This window comes from Channa argus, chromosome 22, assembly GCF_033026475.1.
Source record: "Channa argus isolate prfri chromosome 22, Channa argus male v1.0, whole genome shotgun sequence".
Classification (NCBI taxonomy): Eukaryota; Metazoa; Chordata; class Actinopteri; order Anabantiformes; family Channidae; genus Channa; species Channa argus.
This window is the reverse complement of record NC_090218.1, coordinates 6744706-6758518: the sequence shown is the minus strand read 5'-3', so window position 1 is coordinate 6758518 and position 13813 is coordinate 6744706. Positions and strand designations below refer to the sequence as shown.

Sequence of the window (13813 nt, the reverse complement as noted above, 5' to 3'; positions counted from 1 at the left end):
GAAAAGTGGTGGTGTGCCTTCAACTTTACATCTATAATATGTGCCATTAATACATGGCGTTTCTATTTACACTGTAATTTCTATCATACAATTGTACTTATTTTTCTTTTTTTGCACACTTTTCATTAGAATCTTTATAATCTGCTGTCCCCTTTCTGACGCTGCCTGTAGTTTTGTTAACACTGGACCACACCGAATTCATTGTATTGATTCTGATTCTATGGCGTAGATTCATGATTTGTCTCTTGAAAAGTGGGTTTGGGGCCTTTCATGGTTACATCATTACTGCCGTTTTTCTCGCTGTTATTCTCAATAACAAACGTGTCTACAGTTAAAACTGTACATAATTGTGCACCCGATAATTAAAACATGTTTAACTGAAGTTTAAAGTGGTTTCTCTTTAATTACGAGAGCGTCCGATGTTCACGCTGTGTGCGTGCGCGCTGCCGGTGTCCAATCGCGACCGTTAGCTGGGGCGAATGCAGTGGTACCAAAGAGGAGAGCAAATCTGACCGACTGTGCTGGGTGATGTGAAAAGTCACAATATCACATCAAAACCTGGGTTTCATTCGTGTGCTTGGACCTGTCAGGGGGATATGATAATCACAGTGTGTTAGTGGGTGAGTTAGTTTATTTTACACGCGTCTGTACTATTGTTTTGAAACTTAAAAGACTTATTTTTGACGACGAATTGCCTGCAGTCCCTGCGCTTTCCCGTTCCGACCTCAAAATGGCGGAGAGGCCGAATGCTAAGCAAGGCTAAGCTAAGTGGCAAAGTTAGCAGTCTCAAGAAGCGTTAAATTAGTGACTAGATATTTAGACGACTCACTTGTGATATTATTTTGATATGACAACTCTGCCTGTCATTTTCAAAACAGGTTCGTGCTTCTCGGTCAATGCGTCATTTTTAATTTGACACTTGTTATGAAACCTAACTACCTAGCTGAACATTTGGCTAGCGATAGCTGCATGTATTTATGGAAGTTCTGTGTGGATGAGCTAACGTTAACGTGGTACGCTAGCCGGTTAACCTAGGTGCTGTCATCTCGCTGCCATAACGTTATTTTGCACAGTTTGAAGCAAATAATAAGACACTGTCTGTTAAATGCGCAAAATAACCGTTGCATTATAAATTACAACCGTTGGCCTTATTTATTGGGGAAACGTGTAATTGTGTGTAAACAGCATTCATTTTATACCTATAACAGATTGAGCAGTGTTGACGTGAACGGGTGAATATTTGCTACCACCCTGTAATCAAACTTGGGTTGCATATGTCATCCTTTTTCATATTCTAACATGTAACATTAACTGTTAATGTTATTTAATTGAAAGATCGTTTGTTACTTGTCGTGTTAGACCAACGCCCTTTGTGTGTTTTGATATGATGGCTGTGTGGTAGTATAAATCTAGTCTGTTCGAACTGACAGCCCCCGTTAACGTGTGCGTTATCGGGCTAAGCTAATGTTAGCTGGAAAGGGCGTTGCAGAACCGTTGCTGCAACTTTGCCCTTGTAGCCATTGAGGCTGGGAAAGACGTCACCCGGTCTAGATTTTGATGTCGGACTGGCGGAAAAACAAGCCAGTTATGATACCTTTTATGCATAATGCAAGCTCCTCTGAGGAGCCAAGATTTGAGCAGGCACTGTCAGGGTGGAGGCAGGAAAAAGGACTAGTACGAAATCCGAATAATGCACAAGGCTATTCAGATTTTAGTTTAGATGTACAAAGCATGAGCTTCGTTACCAAGATGAATCATGTAACACTATCAATAGCAGTGCTTGCTATTGCAAAACATTAATGCATAGATGCCATGTCTATAGAAAAGGTCATGGTTCTTTCAAAACGTATTTTGTGTGCTCATTTTATGAGTTTACTCCAGCATTTTGTGGTTTTGAATGTGTTTTTGTATAGAATACAATGATGTTGGTTGCAGTATGGGTAAGGTTAAAATCCTGTTTCTGTGCAAATCCCCACATATTTGTTTTCTCGTTGACCTGAGCTATAACACTTGCCATATGTGTTTGACAAAGGATGAGTAACTTTTGAATTCATTAAACCTTTGGTCAATGTATTGTGTGGTACTAATCAAATAATGTCAAAATATGTCCTGTTATGGATAGCAATAATTTGTTTTTGTTTTGTTTTTTTAAAGGTAGGCTTTGTCTGTAGGTTACAACTTAACAAAAAAACAATTTGTTAAGGAGCATCATTTGTAATCAAACACAGACTTGTCAGTTTTGGCCGGCAGGGACTTGTTGAGCCTGAAGGTCACCCTAAAGGATGTGCATTACTCAGCAGCTTGTGACAAACGGAGCATGATAACTAAAAGTTTGATTTGCAGTCATATTTAATACTTACAGTACGTCTGGTTTTAATTGTATTTAGTTTGGTCATGTTTATGTAAGTTATGCCTTCTAAATTCAGTGATACTTATTTGTAAATTACTCCTGCTTTTATACGACACTAAAACTGAGTAAGTAGTTTAGATTGATGTGCTCTAAATATATATAATTTGACAAGCATCCATAAATCAGTTTATTGGTGAGATCATCAGGAAATGTCCATTAATCTGTTGTTCACTTACCAAACAAGAATAACAACAATTCCCACTTCTGTTCTGAGGATCCGAAGTTTTATTCTTTTCTATTCATTTCCTAGATGGTTGCCTGTAACTGGTTAGATGTATTGTTTCTCCATTTAAAAGGCATACTTTTGGATCATAGGGGAATTTATTTTGTTTGTTTTTAGGGTCATCACTTCTATGCATGGAGATTTAAAAATGCCTAATTATTTTCTGAGACACATGAAAGCAGAACACTGGATTAAACGCGTGGTTCATTTTTAAAACGTATATTTTGTAGTGGCTACATTAGGGTGATCAGTGCAATTTTAACCTATATCACAAAGTCACATGCAATGAATTAAATGTAGAAAACAAACTGTTTGGAGATGTAATAATAAAATATTGTCTTTGTGACTTTGTATATGAGTTAGAATCTGTTATTTGGACTTCATAAATTGAAGATGGCAACATGAACATATGATAAAATGAATCTACAGACAGACAATCAAACATTTGTGTAGTACTCACTTTGCTTTTGCTGGCTTTTTAGCTGCTTTGCATTTTAGGAACTAAACACGATTGACACAGACCCATAAATTAAGTTATTGCATCTTGTTTTGGTTATTTTTTTTAAGTAGTAAAACAAGCTTATGTTTTAAGTTGTTTTCAGTCATGTGTTTTTTGTGTTCTTGATTAAAACTGAATTTGTGCATTAATACTGCCTTCTTTAAAGATCATTGCAATAGGTTACCATTAGCATTGCTATTATGTTAAGCTCTATTTTACTGCATACTAAAGTTCTCTAGCTCAAAACTGCAACCCAGAGCTCACTAAGTCATGTGTGTTTGGGTTTTTTGTTTGTTTATTTTTTTAAATATTGTAATTGTGTGTTGAAGGAAGGAGAACAAGAAAAATTTTCTTATTTCCCCTCTGTTTTGGTTACAATGTCAGTCTGGTCATTGTGTTAAAATTCGTTTTGGTGGTGTTTGAACATGAGCGTATGGTATGATAACAAGTCTTTCTTTTTTTCTGGTTTGTGTGTACAACTTTATTAAAAGTAATTATTACATAAGAGAAAAAGAAACTGTGGTCACACAGTCCAACAGGTTATAAATGATATCATTTGTAATGTATTTCCCTGTTATAAACCTGATTCAGTGAAAAGACCTTGAACCCTTCTTAATTTATGGTTCTCTTACCATGTTGCCACTGAGGAGAACTAAGTGCAGATAACCACACATTTGCCTTTTACTGTGGTAAATGAAGGACTTGTGTGAGAGTAAAACATACTTCTTTTCGCTCACTCAAACTTTATATATCTCTTGAATATTGTTGCTGGGTTAAGCTTAGGAGTCTCAGGCAGGTGCGAAGCCACCGATAAAGTCTTGGTTATGTAATAGCATAGAGGTTGGACTGTTTGGTCAAAAGGCTATTTTTGAACCACGCTGAGAATGCTGCTCTGCTAGAATCACTAGCTAAGTCCTGTCAGCTCTCTGCACTCATCATGTTTGCAGGCAGGAAAAGGGAGATGGGGCTACTAAGCTGCATTCCTGCTAAAAGGTTTTGTTTTTCACTATTGCTGCCACGCTTCCATTGGAAAAAAAACAAACACATGTTTTTGTAAAGTTAAAATCTAAGCAATTGTAATCTTAATGTTAATTTCAGTTTCAAATTGAGCATCATTCATTATTTTCGCTAAATGTTCGGAAGAACCAGCCACAAGTGAATTGTGATATGGAAAAGAAAAATGTAGCAGACAGCTACAAAGACAAGGGCGGCTTTCTGTTAAGGTCCTCTTTCTATGTCTGGGGTTAATCCTGTTAGCTGCTGTCCAGTCCCTTCTTTACATTGCACTGTCAGCTTTATGGAGGACTTGTGGTCTCTGTCATTTAGACACGCGCACATACAGACTCTAGGTTGTCTAGTCTCGCTGCTAAGCAGCTTAGTGCTATTGTGGCTCCAGGTGTCAGCGGAGTTGAAGCTCAGGAAGTGAGTACTGTTTTTACCTTCATAATTATCTAGTGATTTTTATGTATTTATTCATTTTAATTTATAGTGTGGGCTGTGGATCTCTGCTCTACTGCTGGAGTCGTCACAAAGTTCAGACTAACATTAGTGTGACATCAAAGTTGTCTGTGACCTTAAAATTTGTTGCTTATGCAAAATCTTTTGCGTTATAACATCTGCAGGTTCAAATCAAGTGTGGATAAATTAGGTTGTGCTATTTATACTGTAGTTTTTTTGATTATTTTTTTCAGTATGAATGGAAGATAGTTTAGATGTTTTTTTTTCTCTACTTCAGCACAGTTCATGCATTGTACATGCATTTTTTGTCTCTGTTTCATTTACTCAAACCTTGTGTCACTGAAATTTAATCAGTACTTGAGTAAATTTAATATTCCGACTTAAAACTCCATATAAAAGATTAGAATTTTACTTGTCTTTAAACCTAGTTTTGGAAGTAGATCCTTAATAGACTGTATTTTGAAAATCCGGAAAAATACACATTTTTAAACTGGTTGTTCCGCTCTTTTGTGTGTGTATTTTCTATTTTAATTTTTTTTTTTACGACTTCTCTCGCTTTCTTTTCTCTTCATTAGGCTATGGACACATCTGGACACAGTGAGTAAGATTTGGGCCTGTGTGAATGTTCGTGGGGACTTGTCCCATAAGGTGATTGACAGCAAGAATTCCACTTCACCTCCCTCTGCGTGGCACTCGCCACCGCCGCATCTCTGAAGGACATAAAAAACCATCACAGAGGGATCAGAGGCTTTCCCACCACACACTGCACAGACGCTTCGAGTAAATCACCTCCCCTTTACCTCCCCGAGAGGGAGAGAACGGCAGCCACTATGGTGTTGTCACAGAGGCAAAGAGATGAACTGTGAGTGCCTGGATCTAGATATGTGGGCTCATTACACATGCAAACCAAAACAGACACGTAGATGAACATGAATATTTTGTGGTCATGTAGGGATATGCTTTCATTAAGTGTGCATATATGCTTTCTAGCACCCTGTTAAAGTTTGCTTAGGAGAACCGATGCACATCATGTGTTTCCAGGGGTATATAATCAGCTGTTTGGGCAAATGCACGATGAAAAGGTTAATGCAGATGTTGTGAGATTGTGCATTGCTTTATAGGAATCTCTATTTATTGATGTAATTTAATGAGCACGTAAAAGGGCGATTTCACCAATTTTCACCTTGCTTTCTATAGACCTAGTGTAGGGTGTAGATGTGAATTCATGCTTTTAAACTTCCCTTAACTTCCCTATATTAAAATAGCTCTCTTCTGCTACCCGAAAAATGCCTCCAAATGACATCACCCCAAGGAGTTTTTCATCATTAGTAGGTCAGATGCTGTCATCTGGAGGACCTCTGGTAAAGCATGTTGACTATGATTACAACCTCCACAGTGTGAGCAACAAGTTGACATAATGTGAACTGAAGGTTCCTCCAAGTGATGTCATCTGGAGGCATTTTTCAGCTAGAAAAAGAGAGATATGTTTATATAGTGAAGATGGAGGGGTGTTTAGTGCCATTCTTTTACATGTACTACCCAAACTAGATCCAAATGAAGTAAGTTCAGTATCAGTGAAGGCGTCCTTTAAAGGTGCTTTACTTGATAGCTATGTAGTAAATATTTCATAAACCACATGACCGGGCCAAAGGTGTGTGTGTTGTGGGGGTTGAGGAAATTGGAAATCATTGTTTGGTTTATGCAAGTTGCTCTTTACAGTGGTATCTGCATGACTGATTGCACAGAATGTACCACTGTCCAGACAATACGAAACAGCAGACTTTATTATCTTTGCCACTTATGGTATTCAAATAAACATGGATTTGATTACTATTATTATATTGAGTTAAAAAGCGCTTTGATTGGGATACTCTAATGGAAATCCTGCTGTTTGTAATGGTCCGATGTTCAGACTCTATAAGAGACAAATATATCAGGGTAACAATTATCACCAATTCAAAGGAGCTCTAGAATAATAGCCTAAATTTAGCACAGTTACTCATGAAATATTCACCGTTCATCTCATAAAGAAGCTGTTCCACCCCTTTAATATAACAGTGTGTGTACATCTGTGTGTGTTTGTGGGAAACTCTTCATGCATGTTGAAGCTTATTACTATGTAGTTTGCCCTGGCCTGGCGACCATGCTGTCTTTGTGGTGAGTCTCTGGTTTTCATCCAGTACAAACAGTTTCCCAGTGATGGAGTTACATTATGTTCACTAAAGGATTATTACTTTTGGCTTTGGCTCAGATTCACCAATGAACGTTGAAAAGTTAAATTTGAATCTGATTGCTAGATGTTACGTAGACAGGGTGTGGTCTCTTGCCTCTTAAAGGGGAACTAGCTTATTTTTTATAGTGGACCTAATATTTACTATAGATAACCTAACTTTAACCTTTTTGACTAATACTTTTTTAGCACACTTTTGGGCTTACATAGATGAAACTGCACAGATTCTTCCCAGTAGAAATTGAAAGTGGGTTTATATGCTGGCATCTGTGAGAGCCACCATTTGGAACTTGTAGTTACCTGAAACCTTTTAAACATAACATTTTGTTTCCCTGCTTGTTCTCAGAAACCGGGCTATAGCTGACTATCTCCGTTCAAATGGATATGAGGAAGCCTATTCCACCTTCAAGAAAGAGGCAGAGTTAGACATGGTAAGAAGAGACAGGTGCACATAAATGTTACCACAAATGACAAAAACCACTTCTTTTATTTTTATGCAAAGAATTATAGATCTGTTTTCAGTGTAGGTCTTTTCTCCATTTATAGAATGAAGAGGTAGATAAAAAGTATGCAGGCCTTTTGGAAAAAAAATGGACCTCAGTCATCAGATTACAGAAAAAGGTAAGGAGCACTTGTGTGCTAGCTGATTGTGTATTTTAAAGTTGCATGAGATGTTTGAGCCGTAAGTTTCAAATGTTTAAGGCCGAGTAATCTTGTGTGTATAGAGTGTAGCTGTAAAATTGGCACTTGTCTTAATTTAAAGTGTTGCATTAATGTTTTAGTATACGCATTTGCTGATTTCTGCCTGAAACTCTGGCTCCTATGCTTATTGACTTAAGGTGATGGAGCTGGAGTCCAAGTTGAATGAGGCGAAGGAGGAGATGACACACGGAGTACCTGTGGGCCAGAAGAGAGACCCCAAGGAATGGATCCCCCGTCCACCAGAGAGATATGCCCTGAGCGGGCACCGCGCTCCAGTCACACGTGTCATATTCCACCCAGTCTTCTCTGTCATGGTCACAGCCTCTGAGGATGCCACTATCAAGGTATGCGTATGCACATTTACAAACGGAGCTGCCAGGTTATTAGGTGCATCACATACATCTGAATCAAACACCTCTGCTCATAAATCCTAACTTTAGACTGCAACTCAAGATATGCAGATCAGAAAAAGACTGATGTTCCATCTTTCTATTAAGAACCGGTATTAGAGAGCACTCAATCCGATGCATTAAAATCCACACCAACACAGCTTCCAGAGTTCAAGAATTATATTATGATCTTTCGTAAAGTTAAAAAAAAAAAGGGTTTATTGCAAATGTATACTTTATAAAGATTTGCATGATGGGACAAATTCCAAACTCCAACAGGTGTGGCCCCGCCTGTTTGATAAAAATGGGAGGGCAGGAAGGGCTTCCAGGGTAAAACTCCTGCCAAATCAACGTGCGGAACACGTTCCCCTGTGGCGACCCCTGAAGGGACAAGCTGAAAGCTGTTGGTTTGGTTTAGGACAATCACCCATTAGTAGGTTTTCTGTGGCATCAGTACCAAACTGATATACTGTGTATATGGTTTTGTTGTTCGCATAAGGTGATTTCTAAAGTGAGCACAGCTTTGAAAATGTGTCCGAAATATTAGCACATGGTTGTAAGCAGCAGCATTTAAAAAGAAAATCAGTGAGTGTTGCAGTACACCACTCCATAACCTCAGCAGCTCTGAACCTTCAGATCAAAGCAGTGCTGCAGATCTGAGGCTGCTCAGCCTTTTATCCGCTCTGCCTCCTCTTCAACACCCCCCGCCCCCTCCGCCTCCTTCCTTTTTCCTCCTCCCTCCCTGCGTCCCTTCCTATGTGAATCAGTTTCTTTTTTCTGCTTTGTCACTGCTCATGTGGAGATGGGCTGATGCATTTGTTGTCAGAGGCAACACTTTAGAGCATAGCATCTGGGGAAACCTGCAAATCGATTCCTTTTTTAACCAATTGCTCTTCTTTCATTTTAGGATCTTTTGTTAATGAACCAAGAATAATGTGTTGACTGGTTGCTTATTGCTTTAAATTAAATGACGCAGTTGTCTTGAAATGATTTTTCCCCTTTCCAGTTTTTTGTATTCAAATTTAAGTTTAATGTCAAATCACATTATGCTCCTCATTCTGCCTGTCAAAGTGTCAGATAATCAATTATGTCAATATCAGATGATTTTAAGTCTTTTCTGTGTTAGTTTGTACAACTTTAATAGTTGTTGATAAAGAGACTGAAGTGCTTCACTGACTGACTACCCATGCCTGTTTCTTTAATTTTAGGTGTGGGATTATGAAGCAGGGGATTTTGAGCGAACCCTGAAGGGCCACACAGATTCTGTTCAGGACATCTCCTTTGACCAGACCGGAAAGCTGCTGGCTTCATGTTCAGCTGACATGAGCATCAAACTTTGGGACTTTCAGGCATTTGAGTGCATTCGGACAATGCATGGTAAGAGACATTTGTAACCACGGGAAGTAAATCCAATTAACTAGAGTTTGTTAGAAAATATCCTAATAAAACTATGTGTATGTATTCTCTTTCATCACTTTTAGAAATGGAACACCAGCACTTTTAATTAGAAAAGTTTTAATTTAAAAGTCTTAGATGTTTTTTGACGCTTTTGTGTGGTGTGGCAGTTCAAGTATTAAGATTAACTCAGGTCAATTACACAACTCGGCAATTGACTTGTCTTCCAGGCCATGACCACAATGTGTCATCTGTAGCCATTATGCCAAATGGCGACCACATAGTGTCTGCTTCTAGAGATAAAACCATCAAGATGTGGGAGGTGGCCACTGGGTGAGTGATGGAGATGTCTTGTTTCCGCTCTCACTACCTCAAACAGTAGTAGCTTAGATTGATAAAAATTTACAATTTGATCAAACTTTTTATTTTATTTTTATAACCTTACTTATATTTCCACCTTCAGGTACTGTGTGAAGACCTTCACTGGCCACAGGGAGTGGGTCAGGATGGTGCGTCCTAACCAGGATGGCTCATTGATTGCCAGCTGCTCCAATGACCAGACAGTGCGTGTCTGGGTCGTCGCCTCGAAGGAGTGTAAGGCTGAGTTGAGGGAGCATGAACATGTGGTAGAGTGCATCGCTTGGGCCCCTGACAGTGCTCATCCCACCATCCTGGAGGCCACAGGCTTAGAGGTACTTAGGCATGCAGCGGGATCTGACATTGAGCTAAAAAGAATATTTGCACTTGGTTCAGGCACAGGATTTCTCATACTAAAGCCCAACCATGATCACTGAGTAATGATGGCCTCATGAGAAATTAATAATCTTTTACCACTATAAAATTCACATAATCCAGAGGAGCCCATATTAAATATTCCGATGAAAGTACAGGTTTGTCAGAATGTTAATCCAAAATTATTTGCACATGAAAATGCAGAAAAGGTATCCGTGTGCTCCAGACTTCTATTTAGACCTATATTTGTTGTCCTTGGTATGAGAAGTACCTGGGCCAGCTGTGTATTACTAGATGATGCACAGAAAACACCTTTTTGATATTGTTGAGATGTATGTATCTTCTTTTAAAAACAGTATTTACAGTTGGGTGCAAAAGTTTGCATCTCCTTGTTTGGAAACGGCAGAAAGGGTAAAACAGATTTTTTACATGGAGATATTACTTAATGCACAATGAACTAGTACAAATTTTCTTTAATAAGAAATTGATTAAATAAAGATTTTCAAAGGGTGATGCAGACTTTGGCTTCATGAAAAGTCAAGGTTTTATCAAATGGACACTGCCCTGCTAGAGCCAAGATTCTAACAGCTGCTTTTTACCTACAGAAGATAACATCTTTTTTTTTCCCATGTAGCGAGTTAGTGTTTCTTATGTCTTCCCCATATATGTCTTACAGAGCAAGAAGAGTGGAAAATCTGGCCCCTTTCTTCTCTCTGGATCCAGAGATAAAACTATTAAGATGTGGGATGTCAGTACTGGCATCTGCCTTATGACTTTGGTGAGTAGCTGATGTTTTTATGACCATCATTGTAAAAAAAAAAAAAAAAAAAAAAATGTTACTGCTTGTAAGTGAGTGCTACAAATAAGTTTTTTGTTTCTCTAGGTGGGACATGACAACTGGGTACGTGGGGTATTGTTTCATCCTGGAGGAAGATTCATAGTAAGCTGCGCAGATGACAAAACCATTAGGATTTGGGACTATAAGAACAAACGCTGCATGAAGACCCTGTGTGCCCATGAACACTTTGTTACCTCTCTGGGTAAGACTTTTATTAAAGGTATAATTTTTGCATTTCTTGCTTCTTAAATGTTTACTATTACCTGCACTACAGCAGTGAAAATACAGAACTCAAGTGGAGCTTAAATGCTAACTGGATATATCAGGTAAAATTTTCATTCTTGTTCTGAATTTGTGTCTCTATTGCAGATTTCCACAAGACCGCTCCCTACGTGGTGACAGGCAGCGTTGATCAGACAGTCAAAGTCTGGGAGTGCCGCTGATTCTGCCACCCTGTCCTGGTCCCATCCCCACCCCCCACCCTACCGTCACCAATTCCAAAAACAGCGCTTAAAGCCCCACTTTATCCCACCCCTCCCTGCACCTCAGCCCTCTTCTTACTGTTCTGACACCCAGTCCATCACCTCTTGCACTCCAAACCATAGTCCACCATGGTGCTTTATGTTCTTCCCGTCCCCTTCCTTATACTCTCCTTTCTTCTCCCTCCCCTACATCAGTCGAGCCCTATTAAGATGACTATCGTCCTTTTATGTAAAATATTCTGGATGTAGGGTACGCTTAATAAATGTCACGCAATCTCTGAAACATAAACACACTGAAAAGATCAGAAGTATTCCTTGCATGGTGAATCAAACAAAAAATTGTATACTGTTAAATTTACCGAAATTGCATACTGTTGTCATGACTTCCCGTTGGGTCAAAGGGTAAATATCCTTGTGTGCTGGTGCAGGTGGATTTCAGTTAACTGACAGTGCACAAAACCAATGGCACCCCTTGTCGAAGGGGTTTAGGTTTTGAAATTTCTTTTACTCCATGCTTCTATTGTTGTGGTCTGTCATTGTTTGGATAGTGTTAGAGAAGGCATGAGGAAAGTAAGAGAATGTGTGGAAGCTGTCCAGGAGAAGGGCATAACAAGTTCAAGAAAAATGAAGCAGGATGCAGCTCCCTATTTGAATCACTTGCGGTTCTGTGGGCAAGTGCACATGTACATGTGTGTATACATGGCGCGAGTGTGTTTGTGTGTTTGTATATTATGACAGGAGAATCTCTCTGCTGTCTCTTCTCTGATGGTCAGAGGAGGGAGTGGAGGCAAAGCTTCTCACCCACTGTTTTCATTCATACTAGTTCATCTCCTAACAAACTTGCTTTCTAGACACTCACAGGACCTTAATGATCCCTAAGCTGCTGACAGCACAGGCGTATGCCCCCATAGTGAAAGTGTGTTTTTCAGATGAAAAAGTCAGCCTACGTTTTACAGGGTGTTTCTTTTTTTTTTTGTGTGTGTGTGTGTATGTCGCCCAAGAATTGCTCAGTGCCCTCTTGCTCGCTATCTCTGCCTTGTTAACCCACTGAGGACTCCCTCACACGGGATTTTCATTCTGCTTTCTGTGGTCTCACTGCTCTATTTACACACACACACATACATGAACACTCACCAATGCACATACACGCACAGTAAAGTTGTGTATCAGTATATATGGATGTCATTGTTTGCAACATAATGAAATAAAATTCTGTAAATATAATGTACTTTTGTTCTTTCTTTAAGGAAAGATGGGGAAATAAGATGAATTGGAAACTTGGGAGTGAGTTACTGCAAAACACCTTCAGCTCCAACATGAAATTTAATAAGTGCTTGTAACACATTTTGCAGCATTAGGAGATTTGTGACTGTTAGAGTCACAAACTTTGTTAGAGAAGAGGATTTGGTTAGATGGAGGTGCATGATTCACTGTGGCGACCCCTGAAAGGGAACAGCCGAAAGGAAAAGAGGAATATTTATTCAGCATTAAAAATATAATAATGTTGCCTTGGGACTTGCGCGTTTATTACATTTTGTTAACCTGAGAGATGAGGCTAATGTAGGTTTCGCTGTACTTCTAGCTGCAATAGATTTCCAACCATTTAATAACTGTCACTTTGTAAATACTTTTTGTAGACAGTTTCATACTAAATTTTTGCACAGGGAAAGACGATTTGGTTCAATCAATTTTTTTTTTTTTTTTTTTTTTTTTTTGTCCTTAAACTTGAATGTCAGCTTTAATTTCAAAAAAGGGATTGGAAAAAGAAATGAGTCATTAGACAAAAACTTCAAAGCTGCTTCTCTAGATAGTAAATATTTATTGAGCTACTATGGCCTCCTGCATCTTCAGGCCATTTCCATGTGAGTAGCAGTCTGATACGCTGATGTTAGGGATGCAGATGAAGGAGCAGCATATCAGTTCTGACCTAGTAATTTTTATGAAAGAGGATGTCGTACTTTACCCTAAAGCAATAACAACGGGTGATGATACAAAAATATAATAACTTTTGACGTACGTTATTCCCCAGGTACGGTCTGGTCGGCCTTACACTGAGAGTCCCCTCTCAGTCAGACATCAGGAGGCAGCGGGGACATTTCACGCCGCCCTATCAATTATGCACAGTACCCCAGACTACTTCTGTGCCTGCATACACCTGCTCAGTCACCCACACAGCAATTACTCTGTCTCTGGGCTCCCTGGTATCCTGGCAACAGTTACCAGGATGGCAAGTGTGCAAGTGACACACCTCGCTCTGTCCTGCAGGCCTGCACGGGGAGTGGCTGAGTAAAGCACAAGGACAAATGCAGATGTAGTTACAGCACGAGGAACGTGTAGTTAAAGGACTGATAATGAAAACGCAGCGTGGTTATTGAAACAGGCAACTGGAAACTTAATAAACCTGTCTCATTCTGAAACCAATGAAGCAATGGAGTAGAAACATTGGCCTACATCC

At 39.2% G+C, this 13813-nt stretch overlaps 1 protein-coding gene across 3 annotated transcripts; it reads left to right on the top strand.

The window, feature by feature from the left end:
• Nucleotides 1–455: 455 nt before the first annotated feature.
• On the top strand, nucleotides 456–12582 carry LOC137107604 (lissencephaly-1 homolog B). Of its 3 annotated transcripts, none has more exons than XM_067491320.1 (11): nucleotides 456–620; nucleotides 5166–5452; nucleotides 7167–7251; nucleotides 7367–7441; nucleotides 7660–7866; nucleotides 9120–9288; nucleotides 9537–9639; nucleotides 9770–9998; nucleotides 10715–10816; nucleotides 10922–11078; nucleotides 11246–12582. In XM_067491320.1, the coding sequence occupies exons 2-11, from the start codon at nucleotides 5421–5423 to the stop codon at nucleotides 11317–11319; spliced, it is 1233 nt and encodes a 410-aa protein (XP_067347421.1). In that variant the 5' UTR covers nucleotides 456–620; nucleotides 5166–5420; the 3' UTR covers nucleotides 11320–12582. The 3 variants fall into 3 exon arrangements, with proteins under 3 accessions (XP_067347421.1, XP_067347422.1, XP_067347423.1); XM_067491321.1 differs by lacking the exon at nucleotides 456–620 and adding an exon at nucleotides 856–878; XM_067491322.1 differs by lacking the exon at nucleotides 456–620 and adding an exon at nucleotides 4533–4554.
• Nucleotides 12583–13813: the final 1231 nt, after the last annotated feature.

Excerpts from the sequence above, each read along its gene's own strand:
- LOC137107604 (XM_067491320.1), top strand. The coding sequence starts at position 5,421 with ATGGTGTTGTCACAGAGGCAAAGAGATGAACT. Across the intron at positions 9,640-9,769 it reads ATGTGGGAGGTGGCCACTGG|GTACTGTGTGAAGACCTTCA; the intron begins GTGAGTGATGGA and ends TTCCACCTTCAG. Across the intron at positions 11,079-11,245 it reads ACACTTTGTTACCTCTCTGG|ATTTCCACAAGACCGCTCCC; the intron begins GTAAGACTTTTA and ends TCTCTATTGCAG.